The 25,583-nt window shown below is 32.7% G+C and overlaps 2 protein-coding genes across 4 annotated transcripts; one reads left to right on the top strand and one right to left on the bottom strand.

Moving 5' to 3' along the window:
* The first annotated feature begins 12,775 nt into the window (after positions 1-12,775).
* On the top strand, positions 12,776-25,386 carry LOC125048569 (methyltransferase-like protein). 3 transcript variants are annotated; one of them, XM_047647307.1, is made up of 4 exons: positions 12,782-12,961; positions 13,270-13,422; positions 13,540-13,950; positions 14,021-14,440. In XM_047647307.1, the coding sequence occupies exons 1-4, from the start codon at positions 12,882-12,884 to the stop codon at positions 14,331-14,333; spliced, it is 957 nt and encodes a 318-aa protein (XP_047503263.1). In that variant the 5' UTR covers positions 12,782-12,881; the 3' UTR covers positions 14,334-14,440. The 3 variants fall into 3 exon arrangements, with proteins under 3 accessions (XP_047503264.1, XP_047503263.1, XP_047503262.1); XM_047647306.1 differs by having other exon boundaries at positions 12,792-13,106; XM_047647308.1 differs by lacking the exons at positions 13,540-13,950; positions 14,021-14,440 and adding an exon at positions 25,323-25,386 and having other exon boundaries at positions 12,776-12,961.
* LOC125048567 (cytochrome P450 CYP12A2-like) lies at positions 14,436-23,902 on the bottom strand. The gene is made up of 9 exons (XM_047647302.1): positions 23,575-23,902; positions 23,231-23,349; positions 23,029-23,165; positions 17,707-17,819; positions 17,317-17,433; positions 16,800-17,078; positions 16,203-16,362; positions 15,670-15,882; positions 14,436-14,879 (listed from the first exon to the last, which is right to left on the bottom strand). Exons 1-9 carry the CDS (start codon positions 23,652-23,654, stop codon positions 14,556-14,558), a joined length of 1,542 nt encoding a protein of 513 aa, XP_047503258.1. The 5' UTR covers positions 23,655-23,902; the 3' UTR covers positions 14,436-14,555.
* Positions 25,387-25,583: the final 197 nt, after the last annotated feature.

Below are 25,583 nucleotides of genomic sequence, written 5' to 3' on the forward strand. Positions count from 1 at the left end.
GTAAGTGACATTTTTTGTCTTTTTTGAGAAATAAAGTCTTTAAACCTAACCTAAATGCTTTAAACAAAACAAAAATCTTTATACAAACCAATAATTAAGTTTTGTAATACGTTTAAAGTACATGCAGAAAAGATTATCAAAAGTTTTTCAGATAGACAAATCTAGTACCATAATCCGACGGTCGCGGTCGCAACCGCTAACTTTCTTCCAACTCTTCGGCACTGCAACGAAATACATTGCTTATTCGCCGTCCCCTAAATACTTTATTAGTTTCATATTCAAAACTTTGAATTGAAACTTTTAAGTAATTACCGTACTCACGGAATATTTGAATTTCGAAACCACTATTGCAGTATTTGCGAAAGTTAGTTTTCTTTTGTCTATTACATATTTAAAGTTTACATTATTAACTGCTAGCTGTTGGCCAAACGACTTTGCATTTAAACGGGATTTAATTATTATGACTTAATGTTCTATAACCTCTAGATGTGGCAAAGGGCGTTCACAGTAAGTCTCTATTGCATTCTTCCAGTCTTTCCGGCTCTCTTTGCCTCATCTGCAACTGTACAACGCATCCGCTTTCCATGCGGGTTACAAGCGAGCGAATTATTTATTATAAGAGTGATCATTAAATATGTTACTTTTACCTACGTCATTTAGCAAAAAAATAGCTTTAATTATATTAAATTAATTACTTTGCCAACAACTTTGCAGACTGCATTTATAATACTGGTATTCTAAATTAAATTATTCGTATTGTAAACATCATTTGACAGAAATAACCAATTAGTACGCATTTTAGTTAACACCTTGTTAACACAGTTTAATTAAAAAGTTAATATATTTTCTCCTTCGGGTATATTAAAGTCGGTTTAAAATTAGGTTAATTAATGGACCTTAAATAATACTTCCAAGTCAGATTAGCTTTCACACTTGCTCGTACGGAAAAGGAAAACACTGTGAGGAAACCAGCATGCTTAAGACACAAAGAAGATCGTGTGTCAGGCACAGAAGGCTGATTACCTACTTACCAATAAAGAAAAGCAAACAAAATCAAACCGCAAAACAGATACATAAAGTAAATAAATAAGATACATAAATCTGAGGCGCAAAAGGCTATTGGTTAATTAATAACTTAAGCTTAACTAAAGAAAGCTATTTGTAAAAAACATGCTACACTGAAAAGAGTAAACAACACAGGTATTCGATAAATTTAAGAGCTATCCACAGAACAGGTTTTTTAAATGAAGCCTACGTATAATATGTTATCTTAATCAGGGACAATCCTTGACAAGTCCATAGAGTATATCCTAAACTAAACATCAAAGCACTCGAACATATTCAGGACTACCGCTTTTATGATCGACGTACCTCATCAGAACGGCTGAAAGTATCCCTTTAGGCGATCACTTATGGTTATAGGTAATAAGTAATAACAAGATTCTATTAACTACACGTAAAAGTTTTATGAGGTTCAGTAGAAACTCTGGAGCGAGTAAACTAAAGTATAAATTAAATCCTCTTCTCAAAGAAAATATCTGGAAACTTCGCAAAGTTGCGAATAAAAAAACATTAACGTGGAGCATGCTAAAACTCCATCAAAAGACTTGTATCATTTGCATATTTATCATTTCTATATCTTCCATGTTACAAGCTGTAAGTATGAGCTTTTATACAAGCTGTAAGTATATCCCGGAAGGGCCAAGTGCAGAAATTTTTCTGCGTCTAAAAATTTAAAATTTATCATTAGGTTTGTGTTTAGCTGTCTGTATCTGAAACATCTCGTCGCTTCTTGGCCCTTAATTCACAATGTTTTTCTTCCCCATACGAGCAAATGTGAAGCTAGCACATATCAGGTGAAATCAGGTTGTTAGAACATTTTAAACATAATTAAAATCAAAAAGTTAAAATCAAAAATCAACACAATGTACACTTATGAACGTCCAAAAAAGAATTCAATTAAATGCTTTTAATTTTACATTTACTGTCAGCTCTCAAATCTAGGGCGTAGAACGGAAGAGAAGAACTGGCAATAAACTCTCCGCCACTCTTTTTAATCGCCAAGTTTTTGTTTTACACAATGTTTATTAGGAGCAGGTCCACATTTTAAGTAATTAATAATAATAAAATAAAAACAAAGATTTGTCCTCTATCATCAGGAGGCATGTTTAAAAAAATCATTTATGTTAAGAAATTGATTATTATATTACCTCGTATTATGGTACGAAAAAAATATACGAAATGCAGCCTTAGAAAACCATATTTTTCTGCATATGTTCGCAACTATTATAAAAAAAAGATTAAGCTCTTTTTCATTTAAATAGAATTTCCACTTTAATATCCGTTGTTTCAAACTAACAATATTGCGTTGCGTAGCACGCGCTAGTTCGTACTTATCGCAAAACTTTCAGCCGACGAGGGGTGGGATGAGGTGCAATATCGATCCCGTCTGCACGCTGCAACGCTGTCTTCCGCAGATCAGTCCTTATCGTAAAACCTCAGAAACTAAAGCCTTTTTTCGAACACGCATGCCACTTGCAGAAAAGTACGGGAGCATTATGGCTTATCAACGTCTTAGGAACGCTTCTAAGTCATTATAAACTTATTTGATTGTGTCCCATACACTCATATTATAAAAGCTTTTTTAAACTAGTAAATCGGTGGCTGAGGTAACATTGTAGTAATTGCGTATTACCTGTGGGATCTGCTTTCAAGGCTCCAAACAACCTTACACCTTAAAAAAAGTTAGTTATTTAATTTCCCTTTTCTACGCGGTGATCAAGAAGCCACTTAGACGAGAGCAATGAAGAGTTTCTATAATAAAGTCATACAATAACTAACAGTAATACAAACATCATTATTATGAAAAAGCCTTCTGAGACTTTATTTAGACATAGACATAACATTTATTACAAACGAAAACACACACACATAAACACACAAAATAACAATACTTAAAGATAAAAATAAAATAAGACATTAAAAACAATAAAAATTAAAATTAAAAATTACCTTTTGCCATTCGTTCGCTTCTATTGTGTACTGTGGTTGTAATTGGCCCTGGCTCAGCATTATGCTGAGGAGCAAAAAGTTACGAGAATGTTAACCAAAACAAATATTATAGTATCTAAATAATCCAAAATAAGGATCAAATGATTAAATTCTACTGTGGTAAACTTATGAACAGGTTAATTTCAATGAGTAGCACTCATGCGTAAAAAATATGAGTATGAAATTAAACGAAAATAAAGTCGCTTCACCGACAAAGTTGGCCACTCAACTGACGAGGGCTTCCCTGAGTCCATATATCTCCCCGTCGCATGAGGCATATAACGTATCCTACCTTTAATGTCTATCGGTGGTATTAAATACTCGAGCGAATATTGGAATTTCTAACGAGCCTTCAATATATTACAGCGAAATAGTGTTACGTGGGGTACTTAAACTTCATTAAATATGTTACAAAGGGTTCAAAGTTCGTATCATTCGTTAAGTACATAATAGTAGAACAGTTAGTAGAGTATTTTCTGTAAAATGCTGTACTAACTGTTCTGCAAGATAGGCATCTTGCAGAACAGTTCTTGCGTGCGAACAAATCTTTCAAGTAAACTTTATAATGTTTTGGTTCAATGCAAAAATCCCTAAATAGAAAAACAATTTAGGAATGTTTTCTAAACCGTTAAGATAATTAACACATATAGTTATACACTATGGTACTCCATAAAGAAAAGATACTAAAAAATATCTTGCTATTATGTGAATTATAAAAGTAAACCGGCATGTCTTATGGAAAGATTTAGTCAACAACATGATCGGTATATGTTAATCCAATCAAAAAATCCCAATATGTTTTAATATATGGGAGTCATGCTTATGCGCTTTTTCTTGGTTATAAATCCTACCCTTAGACCCAAAGATCGACAACAAGTGTCAAGTACAGAAGATTGACCGCTTATTTACATAAAATATCATACAAATATAGTATTTGCCAATATCTAATTAAAAGAGTTATACAAATACGTTGTTGTAGCCACCGTATTTCAAAGAACATTTCTTGGGGAATTAATTTGTTTTAAGAACGCTATGAGTTTTCCAGTAATAATAAGCCTCTCTCTGAAAGCCGTAAAGAAGCTACTTTCAAACAGGTGTGCAGGGGCGTCGATGCGAAAACAACCTTCTTACGAATACATTGTATATATTTACGATTCGATCCTTCGGAGACATACGTGTAAGAATTAATTTAAGTAATATACCGTTCCCTGTTACTTTTAAGTAAATTAGTCGTATAATTTATGAATAAATAGACAATTTCTTCTTAGATTGTGTTAGACATGCTCTAACCTACGGTTTTATATTATACTAGCGGACCCGACAGACGTTGTCCTGTCTTAACTATGAATATTGATTTCAAATTGGTATAATGAATTAAAAAATATTTCAGAATAAAAGTGTTTATTATTCTAATGCTTTATGTTATACAACATTCTTTGTTTGTTTTTCTGGCTCGCATATTATTATATTATCAATATTATAACTCCGATCGAAGCATTTATTTTGAACGATATTCATTTTTCTTACATCCTCTGACGATATTTGCAGCACGCATTCTGTCAATGTTGTGTTATGTCAAGCGCCATAAGGTTACACCAAAAAGTTCGAATTGTATGGTGGTTAAGTATTCTTGAATTTTCTAATTTTCCGCGCAATTTTTTTCTTTTTTTTCTTTTATAAGAACCTTCTCCTGACAATTACAAACACAACAAAAAAAATCAGACAAATCGGTCGAGCCGTTTTCATGTGATGTCGTGACAACGGAAAACGGGTTTCATTTTTATATATATAGACTAGCTGACCGGGCAAACGTCGTTTTGCCATGATGTCATTTATAATAAAAAAAATAGGGGTTGATCGTAGAGGGGTGAAAGTTAGGGGTTGTATGTATTTTTTAATGTTGTATCATTAAAATATACAAACAGAAAAAAATATCTAAAAATAAAAATAAAATATTTAGGGGTGGACTACCCTTAACATTTAGGGGGATGAAAAATAAATGTTGTCCGATTCTCAGACATACCCTATATGCACACAAACTTTCATGAGAATCGGTCGAGCCGTTTCGGAGGAGTTTAATCACAAACACCGTGATACGAGAATTTTATATATTAGATATATAACAAATCTAATTTAGATATGTCTTACCACCAGGGATTGCAGTTGTTTGTGAAATTTTTATTTAAAACATAAAGAAAAATAGATGACGCTGTGGAAAAACGTAACAAAAATTACTTAGTTGCACCCTTATTGTACTTATACCACTAATGAAGCATTACAATAAAAGGAGTACTGCCTAGACAAATAACAGAACTTAAATATGATACGACTCCAACAGAACAATAAATGCTGAAGAAGTTAGAACCCATATGTACTTATTGTAGAGTCTACTAATACTTTAAGTAGTATATATATATCAATGAAGAGTATATAACTCTCTCGCATTTTTGAAACTACAGACATTAACGCATATACTCGAACTATTTGAATCATCAAGTTACGAAAAGTCCCAGAAAAAATCTTTAACGTTAAACAAGAAACCAAGTAATTAATACTTCCGAAATAGTGACACATTGGCCAACACTCACTCGGGAAGGCTTCGAGTCAAATCGATATTAAACTGTAAACTGTGGGTGCAACGATTTTTGGATTTGAGCCAGCACTCGTGCCTACTTCACCGCTCTCGGTGCTTCTATCACGCACTCATCTGTGACCTTAGGCAAGTACCTATTACAGTCTCTTTATTTTAATATTTTTTTCTGTGAAAAACAGCCGTTTTGAAATAGATAATTGTACAAAATGAGAGTTGTATGATTACCCAAGATTCACGTATGTCTAACGGAAAGATAGGTACATTAAGAAACGAAATCCATCTGTTGTCTGATAAATGAATTTAATACAATCAAAACTTCATATCAATTTCTTGTTTAAATCTACAGTAGCTAAATTACAAGGTTTAAACCTTACACTTTAGTGTTGTCATCCTTAAATTAGTTATTACCAAAAATTTATGTGTGAATATTTTCATAGACTTCGCCGTTCTTACCAAAGTAAATTAGCTTTAATAAGCTAATACTTTTACTTAACTTACTGTAATTGCTTAAGAAAAGACTTTCAAACATGTTTTAATAGTAGTAAAGATCATGTTCTTTTTATGTAAATAGAAGTAGTGGAGAGCGACAGATAGTTTAGAATAAATGCTTCATGTGTTGGCCGTTACCGGATTTGGCCCTTCTCCAGTAGTTAACCATACTTAATATTCACATGGTTAATCTTCGTATAGAAGCATCTAACAACAATATTCAGGGCTACATCAATGAGAAGAGGGAGCTGTACCCTTAAATGACATTTTTGACCAGCATTAAAATGAGGGTAGGCTTGAGGATATAGATTAATTAATTATTAGGTACCTGCCCACCAAGCCTTGCTATGTCCAGTCAAAATTTCTAAGAATTTTAAAGCTTCGTTTTTACCTAGTATTTATAATATAATAAAAATTAAATTGTGCACACAGGTAAGCGGTTTATTTGATATATAATAATACTAACATAAAAAACACATATTATATTAAATCGCATAGTATGTAGAGATATCTACATATTAAAATAGAAGCGTTAAAAATTCACGTAGATAAAATGTTAGAGTCAAGTGCGCTGTACAAAAATAACAATCGTTAGCACCCGCCATTCTCACGGCATTCTAGGACTATCATTTAAAACTTAAAGTCTCTGTAAAAATGTCTGAATTCACGTGAATATTCTCGTGTTAAAAAGAACATTGGAGGCACGCCAGCACTAGAAGCACCCTCATACTATGCAACGCTAATTGCTACAGCGAAATTATCTTAATATTAATTATTCACAATACAATAGAAAACAAACTGATTAAGGGGTTTTGAGTGGCCCCCCTTTTAATTGTTATTGGAATTGGTGGGACCCAAAACGACGACTCATTGGTCTAGTGGTTAGTACCCCTGACTGCGAATCCATGGGTCCTGGGTTCGATCCCCGGCTGAGACGAACATCGATGTGATGAGCATTTGGTGTTGTGCTTAGGTCTTGGGTGTTTAAATATGTATTTATATGTCTATAATATGTATGTATATCCGTTGCCTAGTACCCATAACACAAGCTTCACCAGCTTAGCATGGGACTAGGTCAATTGGTGTGAATTGTCTTTAAAAAAAAAAAGGCAAAGGAGGCTCAGAGTATGACGGGACTGGCTCTTGACTTGCTCTTCCTAATACCCAAGTCTATATCTGGATCCTGAGCTTTAGTCTTCTATGTAGCAATTCGTACATACACCCACTATGTGTACCATTTTATTTATTTTAATATTTGAAAAACTGCTAATCATCAATAATGATGGTTTAAATTGCATATTGAAGTAAAATATATTATACCTATATAATTTCTCTTCCATCAAAAACTAATTTCGATACAAAATCATCTCGGCATCTAACATGATTGTAAGTAGATAGGTAATAAACTCTCATGGGATTAGGGTTGCCAATTTATCTTACCATGTTTTAATTTATATTTTGGTAACTGCACCTGGTAATACTGTTCCACGTACCTCCAATTTAGGGTTTTATACATGAAATAACAAGAGAAATTTGGAAAATTTCTTCTTGATCTAAAGTTATAGCACTTGTGTGATATTATTCGATAGAAATATTTTATTACAAATTGTACAAACAACAAATAAGTATACAAGAAGAAAATCATTAAATAGCGAATAGATTAGGGTGACTATGAGTGTCAGTTGTGTTCGTTTACTGCATTTAATTATAATTTGTAAATAATTAATAAAACAATACGCTTTCCTGATGTTTAAGTTTTAGTTATGATAATTAGAAGATTATCATCTTCTTTGCACTGTTTAAGTTTAAACACCATGTTTTTTATTAATGCGAAGAAACATCAAATTTTGTCGCCTTTTGCATTTCGTTGTATACAAATAAATTTCTAAAAAACATTACCAGGAATAAGACAAGCAGCATATTTAAGGAAGGCACATTTGCCATTTAATAAAAATCTTAATGTTAAAGGTTCCTTTCTGTTCAAACGATATTGGACATTGCCAACCCTGCCGTGTTCTGTCCACAACATTATTTCCAATGAAATAGGATAAACGAATCGATACAATAAAATCAAATTAGCCATCGTTAAGTACTTACCCTTAAGGAAATTCGCAATATTTAGTTTAAGAACCATAGGGCAGGGTTTTGAGCTATGAAATTGGAATACCGCCAAGATAGTATGTCTGGACGAAGTTACATTTGCACAAGGGACACACTTATCTTTGAAAATCAAGGCACTGCTTCTGAGCTTACAAATAACATTTAAAGACTTTTTAATGGCCGCTGTATTAAATAAATCTTTTGTATTATAGCGGCATCCAAAAAGTTTTGCTGTTTTAATATTTTTCCACAGACAATGCTTTTGTACGATGATATATGGGACAAATAACCTTTAGATCATATTGTTCTTACGATACATTCAATAATAAGTTTATTTTTATGACACTTCGTGTACTTGGTAAGAATTATTATACAAAATAAAATAATACAGTGGCGCTACAACCTTTTTAGGTCTAGGCCTAAAATTTCTGTATCTATTTGAGGTTCAATCTAATATCAGCCTCCTGTGCCTGACATACGCTTTCGACTTTTTTGGTCTACGTAAGACTTTTTGGGCAAGTTTCTTCACGATGTTCTCCTTCATCGTTTGAGCGAATATAAATGCGCATATAGAAAGAAAGTCATTGGGGAGCGTTCAAGTATTACGTAACGCAATTTTTGGAGATTATTGAACCCCCCCCCTGAACTCGCCGTAACGTTTTTCTGTATCCAAGTCTAGTAAAACGTTTCGGGACTCTTTAGTTACTATTATGTGGTGCAAGTAGAAAATAATATTAACAATAACGCGTAATTCTAACCCCGCCCGGCATCATTACGTTTTACAAAAGGAACAAAAAAATTCGTTACGTAATACTTGGTCTTGTACTTGGTAGTACTTGGGCTCCCTTGGTCCACAGCCGGAGATCGAACCTACAACCTCAGGGATGAGAGTCGCACGCTGATGCCACTAGGCCAACACTGCTAAAATTATTATGCATTGATGATATGTTCAACGACATAATCTATTATTTATGACTAATCTGGTATAGTTCTGCGATGATTATGTATCATAAAAGTTTGCAAAAAGCTTCTCTATTTAAAGCCGCTTGTTTCCTATAAATAATTACTATTCTTAACAATGTATGCTATTTTAATATTATCGTTGACTTAATATTGAACGTTGAAAAGCGTCGACTCCTAAACTGCTACGATTGCCTACGTAGGGTGCTACACAAGGGCGGGCGGGTAGCAATTAAATTAAACGTATGACAATATTACACTTTATCTCAATATAAGTTATTAAAGTTATTCTATCCTGTATTATATCTTAATTTAGCGTTTACATCCTCCTTATTTAAACAAAGTTTTTCCTTTATTATGATGTCTGTAAGAAATCGTTTATTTACATTATTCAGTAATTATTTATTTTATTGTAATTCTTTAATATTTTTTCGTTAGTTAAGTCAATAAACAAATAAATATTATTACGCAAATGTATAATTATTGAATCAGACGTTGATATGAAAAGAATTTGCAACCCACCAAATCCAGTCAGGGAATCAGTAACTATTATTAATTAAAATAAATATTTTCCCCATACAACTAGAAATTATCCAGCCTAAATTATGACCTGAGTGCAACCTAATCTTACTCATATTTTTGAGAAAATGATAAGAACTTACAAATTACATACAAAATCACGTTGAAATTGAGGAATAATATCGTCATTACGAGAATGTCTATGAGTATGACCAAATGCATGGCATGTGTACATACAGACGCATCCTGGGTGAGGCTGTCGATGCTGGACAGAGACCAGCATTCAAGGTGACACACCTTAATAATTAGAATTGCACCTATTCATAATAGTGTAAAGGCAGCTTAAATATATTTTTTAAAGTGTAAATAGGTTAACTGAACTTTTTCTTAAAAAAATAATTTACAAAACATGTGGTAAAACAAGGCATTACACAATCCCATGCAATGTCAGATGCTCGTTCGTTCGGATGCACGCAGCCGGCGGCAGTGCAGTTTCCGAACGCATAGCCGTTCAATATCCGCGGGAATTGTTTGTAGATCCACCCTTCCCGCTCCCCCCGTCAAATGGAACCTTATGGTACTAGGAAATCTAGGACTTCTATTTTATCGTTGTAAAAATATGTTAGAAATAAATTACGCATTACGAATTAGAGCATGTTAACGTAGCGATCACGTGACTCGTTTAATGGTCACGTAATTACCAAATCTCTTTCTGTGTGCCCTTTATGTATTGAAAAGCAAATGACTTCTCTTTTGTAGTCTGTAGGACTGATAAAACGTACTGACAGCGGAAAACTTCATAGAATATAATTAACACGAAAAAAGTCCCAACAATTTAGTTGACCAGCACTGTGCTAAATAAAAGTACAAAATGAGCGACTTAATATACTAGATTAGTCAAGCAGGAATATATAGAATAAATCTTTTATAAACACTACAATAAGTAACCTTTCAAATAACCCGGAATAGCGAAATTATTTCTCTTATTGTAAGGTAAAAATTACAGAATGGCCGCATTTTATGTCGCCAAATTATCTAACAATTGAATTGAAGAACATAGAATATTAAAACATACATATAATAATGGAATAATTACTAAAACTTTTCAGCTCCAACTAGTTTATCAGAACATACAACAGAGCGCTAGTTCCAGTTATATAAGACTAAGTTCAAGCTGTGCATTGTATAAGTTGTATTTAACGGTTCAAATCGAAACAGTATCGCCGAGTATGCAGGAGTGTACAAACCGTTCTAACTTCTAGTTTGATGTGACACGGATTTGAAGCGAGAGCCTTTAGGTCAGAGTATAGAGCCCTAAGATATTGCAATCAAAATGTTATTACGATGTGATAAAAGGAGATTTTTGAAGTTATACTTCTTTAGGCACGTTATGAAAAATTGATGAGAGTGAAATTTTACGATGCGCGCGCACCGTTACACAAAAATAACAGAATGAAGTTGCCCACGGAAGATGCTACGGCATTGGACATAATTTAAAAACAACATTCGAATAATAATATAATTTATGTTACACCTAATGTAAGAGAATAATAATAAAAATTTTATTTATTTAATTTTTCAAATGTAAACTGAACTTTATACTATAATGACTCCTTTTCCAGTCTTTGATTATTTAATTGTAATTAATTATTTGCATGCAATTAAAAAACTATTTTTAATAATGCCAAAGAAGTATAACTTCTTACGCGCGTACATAAGTACACGCACCCTTTTTTTATTATTAGACATTTATTTTAAAAGTACAGCGGGTACATATTTTTTCATTCTTATGGCTAATGTGTCGCACATCAATCGCTATGTTAAGACGATATGTTAAATAGCTTATGTTATTGTATGATGATTAAGAATTCTAGTTTAATTAAAATTAGCAGACAGTAGCAATCACAAGCTAATATTATATGTGGCAGTAACAAAAACTAATCCCATAAATAACGAAAGGGTTAATAAAAAATATATTGAGGCTTGAGAAACCGTATGCCTCCCAAATCCCAATCCAACCCTGCTTTTAAGCTCCAGGAAAGTTATGCAGTCGATTTCAGAACTGTCACGTGATACCTGTACGGAGACTGCATGCCAGACTTACTTCCTAAATTCAGCTGTTCACAACCGCTCGCAAATCGAAACATCGATCGGATGTATACTTTAATCGTTCATAGAATACGTTTATTTAAAAAAAAACATATATTTATGTCTGTTTTTACATCGTTCTTAAAAATATTAAGATAAGCCTTCTTATTTGTATTGTTTCGGCTTATATATGGGTATAAGTATGTAGTAACTGTTGATTTCTGGGCCTTTCTAATCGATGTTCGTTTTTAGTATGTACTCCCATACATTTTGAGGTTGATTTGAGCTCCAAAATCTGAATTTTCAAAACATCGATAATCACTTGTATGTAGATACCTAATCCTATTTAGACGGAAGGAAGAAATTATTTAATGTAGTCAATAGCTATGTACTGTACCATTTAAATAAGTGATAAAAACACTAGATAAAAATATTTGATTAAAGTTTAAGACCTATCAAAATATATAATTATAGCTGTATCGTTGAAAATAACCGAGGCAGATTTTGCATTTCAGCAAAATCTTATTTTATGATCTTGGTGAGTTAGTTTAAGAGACGTTATAAATTTCGACGTACAGCTATTTCGTTTGCGGAAAGTCGTTAATGACGCAAAGAATCGTTTTATGATGTTTGCTTTGATCACAGTACAGCATCAAAACGTGGTTTATGATGCAATAACATCGAATTTGGTAACAAATTTGGATAACGATATCTGTTGATAGGAAATTAAGGTTTTTTGAGGTAATTAAAAAAATATATTTTCCTAGACTTATAATATAAGTTTTTTAATTGGTGATCATTGACCAGTGATATAAAACCCATACGTATAAAAAGTATAGTATCACCAGTGACCATAGTTTTTTTTTTCAAAGAGAGACATCTAGTTGAAAGCGCACGTACTTGGACCAGCAAAGGAGTTTTATGACATAAAGCATTCAGATGTGTCTAAAATTTGATTTTGACATTAACTTGCGTTGCGTAAAAAGTTTGACTTTGAGGTTATGCTATTAGCTATAGTGTATGACTGTATGTTGTTTTACTTTTAACGTTCAACAACAAATAAAAATTTATAAGTGAATAAATGGAAGATACAGACAAAAGGCCGCAATTCGGGAATCGACTATTAGAAAATGTGGACGAAGTGTTTAAACACAACGCTTGGTACTGTATTTTATATTTCACTTAGAAATTGTAAGAAAATTAACAATAACAAAGTATATTTGGAGAGCACGCGATTCAGGAAAAAGCCTTGTGGTGGCACCAGATATTTGCAAGATTCGAATGATTTATTTGACTTTAACGCATGGTATATACTGTTATTTCATATATTTTAACTTTCCTGAGATGTAAAAAGTTGTATAACATTTTGTATGTTGTTGTCATAAGAGAGAATATAGCTTATATTAGCCCCCAAAATACATTATTTTACTGTTAACTTATTTGTAACATCTGATTTTTGTATTTTACAGGGACAATGTCCAATGGGATGCAGAGCAAGAAAAGGCAGCACAGGAGAAAGTTGGACAAAATTCCCTTGTAACATTTTCAGAAGATATATTAAAAGATTTGGATCAGAATGCAGATAAGCATTGGGATAACTTTTATGATATACATCAAAATAGGTAAATAGACTACATTGTCACACTAAGGTGTAGTTTGTTTTTAAATTTCTAACTTCCTTAGTATTTTCCATCCTTTTTATAATAACTAGCTATCTAATCTATTATTAAATTTTACAGATTTTTCAAGGATAGACATTGGCTTTTCACAGAGTTTCCTGAATTAGCACCAGACTATACATCAGCTCCTTGTAGAGTTTACCCTAATGGTGATACTAATGAGAAAAATAATACACAAGTACATGGAATTTCCACTGAATCCAAACGATACATCTTTGAAATAGGCTGTGGTGTTGGAAATACAATATTTCCTATACTACAATACAGTCAAGATCCAAACTTATTTATATATGGATGTGATTTTTCATCTAAAGCAATTAGTATTATGAAAGAGAATGAATTATATGATACAAAAAGATGTGAAGTTTTTGTACTAGATGCTACAAAAACTGAATGGGAAGTCCCATTTAAAGAAAATTCAATAGATATAATTGTATTAATATTTGTGCTGTCTGCGATTGATCCTACAAAGTATGTATAAATTTCTATACTTCTATAAAAATCTATTTAGATGTTTACTATATAATATAATATTTTCTAGGATGACCAATGTTGTTGAGAATATTTATAAATACCTAAAACCTGGTGGTTTAGTAGTGTTCAGAGATTATGGTAAATATGACCTGGCCCAGTTACGCTTCAAAAAAGGAAGGTGCATTTCAGATAATTTTTATGCTAGAGGAGATAAAACTATGGTATATTTCTTTACTCAGATGGAAATTACAGAAATGTTTAAAAATTGTGGATTTTTGGAAGAACAGAATCTAATAGATAGAAGACTTCAAGTAAATAGAGGTAAAAAGTTAACAATGTATAGAGTTTGGATACAAGCAAAATATAGAAAACCATTGTAGTTTATTTTTATAATTTCACATTATTGTAAGCATAAAAGTAATAATAAAAACAACTTATATTCAAATGTAATTGGTAATTAGCATAAATAAAATTGTTGTATATAAAACTTGAAGTATCTATTAAAAAACATGTTTATTGAGTATACTAGTAAATGCGTTACATTTCCTCACAGAGATCAATTTCTATATGTAGATTAGAAATTAAACCATACCTCAAACTCTTTAGAGTTGTTCAAACTTAAAATGATATGGTTTCTTAAAAACATTCAAAACTTTAGTTTCGGTTTGAATGGGAGGTCCTGTCCAAGTAACTTTAAGTTCACCGATGAGTTTTTGTATCAAAATTTCAATTTCCAATTCGGCTATACGTCTACCAATACATGATCTTACGCCAAACCCAAAGGGCTGGGTCACCATTGGATGAGTGTTACCATAGTATAATGGATTTGATTTTTCCACAATCCACCGATCTGGGATAAATTTTGTGGGTTCTGGATAGTATTTTTCCATTTTACTTAGGAATTCGTTAGGCGACATTATGTCAATCTGAAAATAATAACAATTGAATTCCTTATAATCGTAAACCCATGGTTTGCTTGGTTAGTTTATACAAATATTTTCTCTCTAGATTTCAAATAAATAAATCAGTGGCGCTACAACCTAGGTCGGTATAATCTGTTTCATGATCATTTTTAAATCTAATAGGCAAGTAGGTGATCAGCCTTAAGTGCCTGACACACGCCGTCGACTTTTTTGGGTCTAAGACATGTCGGTTTCCTCACGCTATTTTCCTTCACCGTTCGAGCAAATGTTAAATGCGCACATAGAAACAAAGTCCAGTGGTGCACAGCCGAGGATCGAACCTACGACCTCAGGTATGAGAGTGGCACGCTGAAGCCACTAGACCAACACTGCTCCTGATTTCAAATACAGAGATAAAATATTTGTGAAAAAGCCCTATCTAGCTTCTTCAAGTGTAGTTGCAGTCTACGTGTTTGTTCGGCACTGCGTTTAACGCTTGAACTATACAATATACCAATACATATTTATAAATACGTCGCAACGAAAATTTTTGTCAATTACAAATAGTTACTCTTAATTTACCAAAGACGACTACATAACTTAGCATTAGCTTGCGGCCGTGGCTCGCACTAAGGTTATGGATTCGATTTCAGGCTAATAATATTTCGGAAGTATAAAGAGGGCTAGTCTTGTACTTGATTTAAGTAAAATATCAATGAAAAAGACGCAGAAATGTTTACGGTTAACTTCAAAAGATATATCTAACTAAGTATTAAATTATTCATCTCGTCCATAATTATATATAAAGTTATACCCCTGCAGGAATATGGTATCCTCCCACAATATGGTCTTTAGTTGTGCGTCTCAAGTTGGTTGATACAACTGGATATATTCTTAATGCTTCTTTAATACAAGCCTTCAAGTATCGTTTACTGGCGTTCTCTGAATGTATTTCTTCGCGTAACTTATCTTGTACTTCTGGGTTCACAGCCAAATTGTATAATATTGACGTCACAGAAAATGCCACCTATAAAAACCTAACATGTTTTAAGAGGAATCAGATAAAAACCTATCGATCATTAAACTCTATATCAATTCTCAGGGTAAAGCGACTTCTCAATAGTCCTTAATTATTCTTAGATAAAACCATTTACGAAAGCTTATAGTTTTTGATAACAAATTTATGAACCTCAAAACATATTTTTTATATATACCAAAAACCTTACTTTTTCTACAAATTTTTGTTATTATAAAATAGCTTTTTGATCTCAGGCTAACAAAAAACATTTCCTCAGCTTCAGGAAATTACTTAAATAGTTTTCAATTAACAATATTTCAAATGCATACAGTATCTATCCCCGCTAGTAACATTTCACTGGCCATCATAATGGCCACTTTCTCATCCACTGCCAATAACTTTTCGATAATACTTTTGTCTTCTTCTGGTATGTCGTGACCGCGTTCACTAATTTGTCGTTTAGCCTCCTTGATGAAAACTGAGCTTATTCTGAAATGGATATATACTAAGGGGTAAGATTAAGTGTCGCATTTTATCGCTAAGTATGATTCCTGGATTTTTACATACGAGAATAGTAGTTCTCGCTACATCACGACTGAATATTACCCTTAGTTCTACATACACAATTACAGGGTATCGAACTTAACGAAATCTTATTATCTTATTAATATTTAGCTTTTATATGCGGTTATATGTTATCTGTTGTTTCCTCGGCATTTAAAAAATATTTTTTCCGGATACAAAATTCAAATCACGAATTCATAAAAAAATTATCAGTCTACGAGAATATTTTAACTACACTACTAACTTATCTGTTTCTTTAGAATTTTGTTTAGAAGAGACAGTAAAAACCGAGTTATTAAATTTTGATGTTTTCAGATAATTTCGACAAAATCTTGAAAATGTCATATTTTAAATATACCTACTCCCACTGGCGATCATAAGTTCTCATAAGCTTCTTAAAAGTGGGCGTAGAAAAGTATTTCCACGGACTTGGTCTGAACTCCAAAGCCCATGTGTACTCCAGAACTTCTTTTGCGCATGTTATTAGAATTTTCGCTGGATCATCCTCCTTTAGATCGTCCTTGAAACAACCTATTCTGGAACCTAACCCGACATAAGCCACAGATTCTAAAGACCATTTTGTCAGTTCTTCGTCAAAGTGTTTATTTATATTGTTTTTATTGTCCAACTGCTTTTTGAACCTGAAATAAAAAAATACAATATTATGTAGTTATAAGAAATTATGATATACCAACTGAAAATGATATATTTGGTTAAAAAAAATCATTTACAGTTTATATAACCTTCCTAAAGAAATGTCATCAATGAAACATAAAACTGTCGAGGGTTACAAGACTTGTATCATTCGTAAAAAAAATATTTTTGACGACTAATGACCACTACTACGGTACTAATATATACTAATTAAATAGAACTTACTTTAATAACATGTCATCTGCTATTTCACTTAGCGCAGGTGTATAAAGTTTTACAAGCTTCGGTTTTAAAAAGATTGGGTTTACTTTAGTTCTAAAATCGCGCCATTGAGCCCCTTCACTAAAAAAGTAAAACGGACACATAGCAATGTGATGCAATGCATTAGTAATTTGAAACAACTTTTAAATGTTTATTTCTTATATTTAAGTGGTATTTCATTACGTAATAACTTATTCTCACTGCTTAGACGGAAACTCATGTTTGATTTTTTAATATTAGTTTTTCCAAAATTTAAAAATTAAAACATAAAAAAGTAACATTTAAAAGTTAAACATAGAAACGCCACATCTCGTTCTGTTTCGAATTAATATAGTTAATTAATCGTTCCCTTACGCAGTCGTTAAACCATAAACACCATCAAATATCGTTTTTTTTAGCTCTGTCCTGTAATAAACCAATGTCTGAAAGCCAGGACGCGATGGAGAGATATCTTCTTCCCGAAAAATCTGTAATTTTATAGAAAATATTTGTTGTAAGTTACGGTTTTGAGGTATTTTTTAAAAACAATTAGTGTCATAGTTTCATAAAACAATCCCATTGAATATATTCCCGAAACCCTTCATTATATTGAATATTATTAAAACTGTATAGACCTCTTGGATAACGCTAGTGGTGCGGCGTTGTGGCAGATTCAGGCAACACGCGGGCGTCTGAGTGCGATCAGCTGGACGGTTTACGTTATTCAATCAGTTGAAAACGTTAAAAAGTGCTCCCAAAAACGAAAAGTTGTTACACGTGGGATGTAAAAATTCCCAATCTCGGAATCGTCGATTAACTTTTTATTCGTTCCCTAGACCGAATTGGGAAATTTAAAAAAAATGAAAAGCTGTCAAAAGAATGTATGTAAATATTTATTACGAGTTGACACCAGGAACATATCGAAATTATACAAACTCCAAATTTTCTGTTTGACGCTATACGTTTTATTATTTATTATTTTTTTTAGAACATTAGATAACAAGCCGTAGCAGCCGAGTAAACACTCGAATCTGCAGTGCTCATTTTGTTGGAGGAAAGCAATTTAACGTCGAAAACAGCCCAGCGTATGTCCCAACAATTTTTCTCCCTGTGTACAAAAAAAGATACCACAATTGGCCTAAGACATGAGCGACTTCTGAAAAAAAAAGAGAAAATGGGTACGTCAACAGCTTCAAAACTACAAGAACTGGAAATTATAGATGAAAAACGATTAAATAAATAAAATTTTATTATCGGGTCAACAATTTCTTCAATATATGCATATTTCTTTAAGAAATATATTTCCATTTCTATTTTGCATGTGTTGAGAAGTTGCTGAAAATATATTTTTTAATACAGTTGCTCAAAAAGTGGCGTATTGCAGGGACGTATAGCGTTCGGGATGTGGGCTATTACACACTCGTGCTTTTTCTTTACCTTTTCCGAACTAGTGCGTTTTCTTTCCCAACTGTCAAATTAATGTCTATTAAAAAGAAAAAAACAACCACGAAGTTTTTACTAAAAAAAATCATAGAAGTTTTTATAATTCATGCAAATATTTCAAAAAAGAAGCTACTCATTTGTTTTAATATCAGATTTAATGATTTGATTCAATGAGTTAGGTTGGGTTTCATTTCATTTCATCTGTTTAAATTTCATTTTCATTTCATATCAATAAAAAAATTCTACTGAAGATTTGGCTGTATGGGCATAGTTCCCTTTGCCTACCCAGAATGGGTGAAGAAAAAAAAAATCTCTGCTCATATTCTTTTACAGTTGGCGCCATTTTCCAAAAATGTTCTTTGCTAGTTTAGTTCTTTGTATATTTATATTAAATATTATTTTATATTAAATATACATGAACAATCATACGAAATTAATAATAGTTTGCCTCAAACAGTAAATATGCAACCTAAAACTTCCCCAGTTAGTAAAAAAACTGTAATTTCAATGAATATGTGAATTATACCTTTTATAAGAAATAACTGATTAGTTAGTTGAGGTTATTGTGTTTTAATATTTTATTAAATAGCTTAATTTTTTCGCAACTGTATTAAAAATAGTTGTTCAGTACACGTGCGGACCCTTCATTGAAACTTGTTCCGACTGTCAACCCTCACCTTCGGCTGCGCCTCGGCTCGGGTAGACATTTGTCGGAACTCTTTGCAATGACAGACTTTCCGCACTCGTAATGAAATATACTATTTTAATACAGTTGCTCAAAAAGTGGCGTATTGCAGGGACGTATAGCGTTCGGGATGTGGGCTATTACACACTCGTGCTTTTTCTTTACCTTTTCCGAACTAGTGCGTTTTCTTTCCCAACTGTCAAATTAATGTCTATTAAAAAGAAAAAAACAACCACGAAGTTTTTACTAAAAAAAATCATAGAAGTTTTTATAATTCATGCAAATATTTCAAAAAAGAAGCTACTCATTTGTTTTAATATCAGATTTAATGATTTGATTCAATGAGTTAGGTTGGGTTTCATTTCATTTCATCTGTTTAAATTTCATTTTCATTTCATATCAATAAAAAAATTCTACTGAAGATTTGGCTGTATGGGCATAGTTCCCTTTGCCTACCCAGAATGGGTGAAGAAAAAAAAAATCTCTGCTCATATTCTTTTACAGTTGGCGCCATTTTCCAAAAATGTTCTTTGCTAGTTTAGTTCTTTGTATATTTATATTAAATATTATTTTATATTAAATATACATGAACAATCATACGAAATTAATAATAGTTTGCCTCAAACAGTAAATATGCAACCTAAAACTTCCCCAGTTAGTAAAAAAACTGTAATTTCAATGAATATGTGAATTATACCTTTTATAAGAAATAACTGATTAGTTAGTTGAGGTTATTGTGTTTTAATATTTTATTAAATAGCTTAATTTTTTCGCAACTGTATTAAAAATAGTTGTTCAGTACACGTGCGGACCCTTCATTGAAACTTGTTCCGACTGTCAACCCTCACCTTCGGCTGCGCCTCGGCTCGGGTAGACATTTGTCGGAACTCTTTGCAATGACAGACTTTCCGCACTCGTAATGAAATATACTATTTTAATACAGTTGCTCAAAAAGTGGCGTATTGCAGGGACGTATAGCGTTCGGGATGTGGGCTATTACACACTCGTGCTTTTTCTTTACCTTTTCCGAACTAGTGCGTTTTCTTTCCCAACTGTCAAATTAATGTCTATTAAAAAGAAAAAAACAACCACGAAGTTTTTACAAAAAAAAATCATAGAAGTTTTTATAATTCATGCAAATATTTCAAAAAACAAGCTACTCATTTGTTTTAATATCAGATTTAATGATTTGATTCAATGAGTTAGGTTGGGTTTCATTTCATTTCATCTGTTTAAATTTCATTTTCATTTCATATCAATAAAAAAATTCTACTGAAGATTTGGCTGTATGGGCATAGTTCCCTTTGCCTACCCAGAATGGGTGAAGAAAAAAAAATCTCTGCTCATATTCTTTTACAGTTGGCGCCATTTTCCAAAAATGTTCTTTGCTAGTTTAATTGTTTGTATATTTATATTAAATATTATTTTATATTAAATATACATGAACAATCATACGAAATTAATAATAGTTTGTCTCAAACAGTAAATATGCAACCTAAAACTTCCCCAGTTAGTAAAAAAACTGTAATTTCAATGAATATGTGAATTATACCTTTTATAAGAAATAACTGATTAGTTAGTTGAGGTTATTGTGTTTTAATATTTTATTAAATAGCTTAATTTTTTCGCAACTGTATTAAAAATAGTTGTTCAGTACACGTGCGGACCCTTCATTGCAACTTGTTCCGACTGTCAACCCTCACCTTCGGCTGCGCCTCGGCTCGGGTAGACATTTGTCGGAACTCTTTGCAATGACAGACTTTCCGCACTCGTAATGAAATATACTATTTTTTGATTTTTCAACCATTAATTCATTTTATGGCGAATGCTACACGCTCGATATTTATCGTGATATTTGGATCGTGATCCAAAATTACGATGTGTAGTACATGCGTATCACGATCCGTGATACGGATCGCTGGATTTCTAGAAATCTAAAAATCCACGATCCGTATCAATTATCGTCGATAAATATCGAGCGTCTAGTCTCTGCTCGATATTTATCGCGTCAGTATTTATTCTGCCAGCGATGGAAGAGGACGCGCATATATGGAGGCGGAATAATATAGAGAATTCATACTTGTATTAGAAACATTACCTATAAGTATAGGCTGATTTACACGTATTAAGTTGCCAAGTCTTAACTAAATTTTAAGTAACCGTTTACACGTAAAAATACTAAATAATTAGTTAAACTCATTTATTCGCTCAAGATGGACGACCACAGAACAAAATATTATAGGATTTTCTCTTCCTGATTGGGGATTTACTGTATTGTATGCTCCAATACATGATTGTGAAGGTTCTGGGGACTCAACGTAATACGTATTTGAAGAAGGCGAAGGAGTAAAACGGCTACTATTATTCATTGGGGAAGGGGTTCTACTACTGTTCATTAATTGTTGTATACGCATATCGGACAAATAGTTTTGGATATGTTTTTGAGCTTCCAGCGCCGAAAGCAAAAGCATAGCTTTGCAATGACTCCGCCAGCTTATGCTTTTCACTTAAATTTAACTAAATTTTGCCTGTCCAAACGTGTCAAGTGATTAGCCACGCCCACCAACTTAACCGAAAAATAGACAAAATTCTATTCTACCTTGTTTAGTTGCAACTAAATTTTAACTTGCAACTTCTTACAAAATTACTGTTTACACGGGTTAAGTTACTTAAAATTAAGTTAATATTTAGTAAATTTTTAGTCAACTTAATACGTGTAAATCGGCCATATGGGACACCTCAAATGCAAACTAGGCAAACTACAGAAAATAATTTAAAAAATAACAGATTTGAAACGATCTGGTGCTGCAGCGGAAAATGTTTACAATTCAAAGTCTTGGATATTGATGTATATCAGCATATACTGATAATAATAATAATAATAATGGCAACGCAAGCTTTCTTAATATTGTTACTCATATTGTAACACGAAATGTACGAGTGTACTCAATGAAATTTACCGTCGTACTGACGCGATCCGTATCGAGTGTGTAGTATACTAAAAAAATACAAGATAAATATCACGATAAATATCACGATAATTATCGAGCGTGTAGCATTCGCCTATAATTATTACATATTATACCTCCACTTTCTCGTCGTACGGTCGATTACCTACTCTGGTCTGTGGTATTGTTTTTCCTTATTAGTAATACGATGATCTTACAAATAGAAAAATACGCAGTAAAAATTACATACAATGAATTTAAAAGAATATTTCATGGTTGGTGTATTTACTTAGCTTTCGACACAGATTTTCCGCGGAAAAAGCCTGCGTAAATATTCTGAAATCCACACATAATAATAGTTTGGTTCATTATATTGGTTTAATACTTTTTTAATTGTGTTATAATGAACAATTATCAAAAAAGTGCACTGACTTTTATGCGAATCATTATCACTGCTATGAGAAACGACCTCGAGTTGCCGCCGTCAACTGACCGATGGCGTTGCCGTAGCTTCGCCACGATATCCAAGAGGCCTATACGGTTTCTTACTTTCTGTTGAAATTTAAATTAGGTGTACGAAACCTTAATTTATAATTCCTTTTATTAATACCTTATCGTTACCTGGTCATAATCTTCCGGCTCGTACAAAACAACCATATCAGCCCTCGCAAAAATACCGCTTAACTTTACTATCGAACCATAGTTTTCGTAAAGAACTTTAAATAAATCGTAAAATGTTTTTAGATGTCCAAGCGAGCCTGTAATAAACTTATTAGTTAGTATATTTTGCGAATTAAATACGGATTATAAATTAAGTTCTTACCTATCATGGGCAAAAAATGGTGTATTGGTCCTAAAACAGGCAAAGGAGTTAAACCTGGGATAGCATCAAACGGCTTTATAGATTCCGACTGTACATTATTTAAATGTTGAGCATGTTTACTAAAAAAAAAACAAATATTTGCTTAGTGGAAACATTAGTATAACGCCATCTATGAAACTGACATAAATACTATTTTAAGCACAGTATTTATTCGAAGTGCTTTAATAATTTGAATTTTATTGTTTAATTTTGTCGGATTTCAAAGAATGCATCATAATTGTACATATTGAAATGCAGTTAATCCTCCTGATTTTTATTACATTACAGTTATTGTACGAACTTACCTGCGTGTTATTTTAGGATGTATGCATCGGTTGAGCATATACGGTGGTGGTACAAGTTCTATAAATTTACGTAAAAACATAATAATTATTTACATGAATAGTAAAATACTATGATTTATTAAGAGTTATATTGGACAAATGCTTGAGTCAGTATCTTAATTTTAGTAAACGGTCATGACCTTGATAATTTGGTAATCGCGTCATTGATAAAATAAGATTGTAGCTTATCTATCTTATAGATTCTTTATAAAGCATTCTAATTCCTTTAAGTAAATAATTATTCTTAAGACTATCCATTGTGTCGATAACCCTTATGATGTTTGTTGTAAATTAATTAAGATTTTACTTAGATTAATTAAAAGAAACTAACATCGTTTATAACAGCACAGACTATAAATTGTCAATATAATATCAGACAACTGACACTGTCAATTTATAAGTGATGTAATTAATGCTTTTTTTTTAACTTTCATGGTGGCTGTACACACTCGTCGAGACACCCCGAGACAGGCCGAGTGCGAGAGTGTACAGTAGAGCTCTCGTCTCGCCTCGCTTCCTCGCAGTTGGTCTCGCCTCTCTCGGTCGCCTGTCAGGGTTCACAACCGTACGATAATTATCGTACATTTGCGATAATTTCATAACTACGTACGATGTACGATGGTACATGACTATCGTACGCAGATTGTACGATAATTTCCAGTCTGATAAAAAATTTGATGATTACACAGATAGCCCAATAACAATTACAGTTTTTAGTGTCAGTGCCATCTATTGGCTTATTTTTCTATTAGGAACTTATGCTGTCACAAGGCAACTACAGCATATGAACAAAGCGTTAATGTACAAACACAAAAACGCATCAGAATGCACAGCCAGAAAATTCACGATTTGTATGGTGACGCAGATTTGGAAGTCTTCGATAACATTTTAATACCTAACGAATTTTAAGTGATAAAAATAATATGCGATGTTAACGGACAATAGGTATATCACTTAGAGCGAACACCATACCTATAGTTCAACGAGAAAATATTGCGTATTTTTGTTCCTCTTTGACGGAAGAGATTGAATTATTATTATTTTTTTCAATTTGAAAAACACAAGTTTACAAGATTTAAACTATAAATCGTTTGCAACATTTTATTTTCACGTTTCATATGATTTTTTAATGTATTTTTAGCCATTTTCCTGACTGTACGATAATTTATCGTATATGGATCACATATACGATAATTTTACGGCCCTGGTACGATAACTGCCTGGCTTCAGGTTGTGAACACTGTCGCCTGTCGGTTTTTTGCGCACGAGTCAAAGGGTCTCGCGAGTAAAACGAGAGCGACCTGTACACACTCGTTCAATCATTAAATTTTGGATAATAATAAAACTTTATGATCCTAATTACCAATTTCTGTTGCGGTGTATAGTGACCATCTTCTTCTTCGCCATGGCTTCGTATTTTTTTTAATGGTTAACGTGAAGAAAATTATAATAACTCATTGCACAAAGACAAACAGCAGCAGCGGTTGCCACGTCCATTATTAACGGTGTTTTAAATACAATTAACGTAACGAGTGTGTACAGGCTGCGCTCTTCTCTCGGTCCTCTCGGTCGAGACTCCCGGCGAGAAGCTCTCGCCGAGTGTGTACAGCCACCATCAAGTTGAAAGTTCCATACTCGCTCAATTCATTATTCAATGCAATAAGTACACAGCTATCTTATCTAGACTATTGTATTGTTAAATTTTACAGATTTTTCAAGGATAGACATTGGCTTTTCAGTTTTCACAGAGTTTCCTGAATTAGCTCTAGACTATACATCAGTTCCTTGTAGAGTTTACCCAAATGGTGATAATAATGCAAAGAATAATACACAAGTACCTACATGGAATTTCCACTGAGTCCAAACGATACATCTTTAAGGCTGTGGTGTTGGAAATACAATATTTCCTATATTACAATACAGTCAAGATCCAAACTTATTTATATATGGATGTGATTTTTCATCTAAAG

This window comes from Pieris napi, chromosome 4 (assembly GCF_905475465.1).
Source record: "Pieris napi chromosome 4, ilPieNapi1.2, whole genome shotgun sequence".
In the NCBI taxonomy this organism is placed as follows: Eukaryota; Metazoa; Arthropoda; class Insecta; order Lepidoptera; family Pieridae; genus Pieris; species Pieris napi.

Bases quoted from the DNA above. Each gene is read 5' to 3' on its own strand.
- LOC125048569 (XM_047647306.1), top strand. From the start codon at position 12,931: ATGTGGACGAAGTGTTTAAACACAACGCTTGGTACTGTATTTTATATT. The intron at 13,423-13,539 runs GTAAATAGACTA...TAAATTTTACAG, and splicing joins TATGATATACATCAAAATAG to ATTTTTCAAGGATAGACATT. The intron at 13,951-14,020 runs GTATGTATAAAT...AATATTTTCTAG, and splicing joins TCTGCGATTGATCCTACAAA to GATGACCAATGTTGTTGAGA.
- LOC125048567 (XM_047647302.1), bottom strand. From the start codon at position 23,654: ATGTTTTTACGTAAATTTATAGAACTTGTACCACCACCGTATATGCTC. The intron at 23,166-23,230 runs GTAAGAACTTAA...AGTTTATTACAG, and splicing joins CCATTTTTTGCCCATGATAG to GCTCGCTTGGACATCTAAAA. The intron at 17,434-17,706 runs GTAAGGGAACGA...TTACTTTTTTAG, and splicing joins GTTTATGGTTTAACGACTGC to TGAAGGGGCTCAATGGCGCG.